Raw genomic sequence first — 1,294 nt, forward strand, 5'->3', positions numbered from 1 at the left:
TTGGAGATATGAAAAATAAATAAAAAATAAATAAATGATGTTGCAGTCCACTTGTTACGTAAATATGTATTATGTATATATAATTACACATACAAGATAAGAATTTTTTTTTTCTTTCCCTTTTTAAGTATCATGATTTTAATTTGTTCCCCCCACTTTTGACAAGCAAGTGTAACACACACACTGACACACATTCCTAAAAGACCTATCATTCAAACAAAACCACTTCTTCCCTCAGAGACTTCTGCTGCTTGGCAATGAAAGCCTCCACAGTCCTCCGGAACTCCTCGCTGCTCATTTCCTCCTCCATCACTGCCGCTTTCTCACCATAATTCACACTCTTCGGGCATCTCTCCGTCGCGGAATGCCTCAGTTCACGTCCACCTTTCGCTTCCACAAAGTACTCCTCTGAGTGACTCCTAACAATCTTCCTTTCTTTGGAACCAAACTCACATGTATTCAACATAGTCGGAACCTCAACGCACGTGCTCTGTTCTCGATCACTATTCCGATTCTTTTCGACACCATCATTGCAGAGATCATATATTCTGCTGCTGTTAATTTTAGTACTGTCATCTTGAACAGTACTAGTACTACTTGAATTCGAATGATGTCCTGATTTGACCAAAAGAGTGATGACTATTGCATTTCCGATGATGAAAACGAAGCGAGGACTGAAAAGGGTGGTTGATAGTCCCCGGAAATACTCACCAGAGAGTCTGGAAATGACCGGCAATTGAGTGGAAAACCTGGGGATCAAGATCAAAACCACGCATAGCTCGAAGAACCGGAGCAGAGCTGTGATCTTTTGAAGCCGACGGTACCTCTTGATCGCGTTGGCTTTCTCCATTTTGAGATTTACTATGTCCATTGTATCAATATATCTTCTGGAAAATCGAATAGATTTTTGTGTTGGTGGGGGATTTCACTCGAAAGAGAATTGGTTGAGGATCAAAGCCTTGGCAGAGGCCATCTGTTCACACACACAGCAAAAACAGTTCACAGCTTTTATGGTTCTGGTGGAGAGAGAGAGAGAGAGAGAGAGAGATGGCAAAGTGTAGACTTGGTAGTGTAACTTTGGAGGTATATATACTATAAACTTGCAACAAATAGATTCTTTTTCTTTTTTATTTTATTTTTTTTATTTTTTTTATTTTTTATTGTCTTGTCACTTCTGTTTTAGTTTTTATTTTCCCTCTAGAATTTTTAAAATCTATTCTGATTTCAACTCTAGGATGATTGGTTAATTCATCTCAAAATAAGTGTGATTTTTTAAAAATTTAACTTTTTAAGA

At 37.9% G+C, this 1,294-nt stretch overlaps 1 protein-coding gene across 1 annotated transcript; it reads right to left on the bottom strand.

The window, feature by feature from the left end:
• Positions 1-208: 208 nt before the first annotated feature.
• Positions 209-871, bottom strand: LOC132301651 (uncharacterized). The gene has a single exon (XM_059798891.1). It carries the CDS (start codon positions 869-871, stop codon positions 209-211), a length of 663 nt encoding a protein of 220 aa, XP_059654874.1.
• Positions 872-1,294: the final 423 nt, after the last annotated feature.

The sequence above is a fragment of the Cornus florida genome, unplaced genomic scaffold (assembly GCF_030987335.1).
Source record: "Cornus florida cultivar Cherokee Brave unplaced genomic scaffold, ASM3098733v1 CherokeeBrave_3.0.0_Hap2_Chr03, whole genome shotgun sequence".
Lineage (NCBI taxonomy): Eukaryota > Viridiplantae > Streptophyta > Magnoliopsida > Cornales > Cornaceae > Cornus > Cornus florida.

Coding starts and splice junctions, on each gene's coding strand:
- LOC132301651 (XM_059798891.1), bottom strand. CDS start 871: ATGGACATAGTAAATCTCAAAATGGAGAAAGCCAACGCGATCAAGAGG.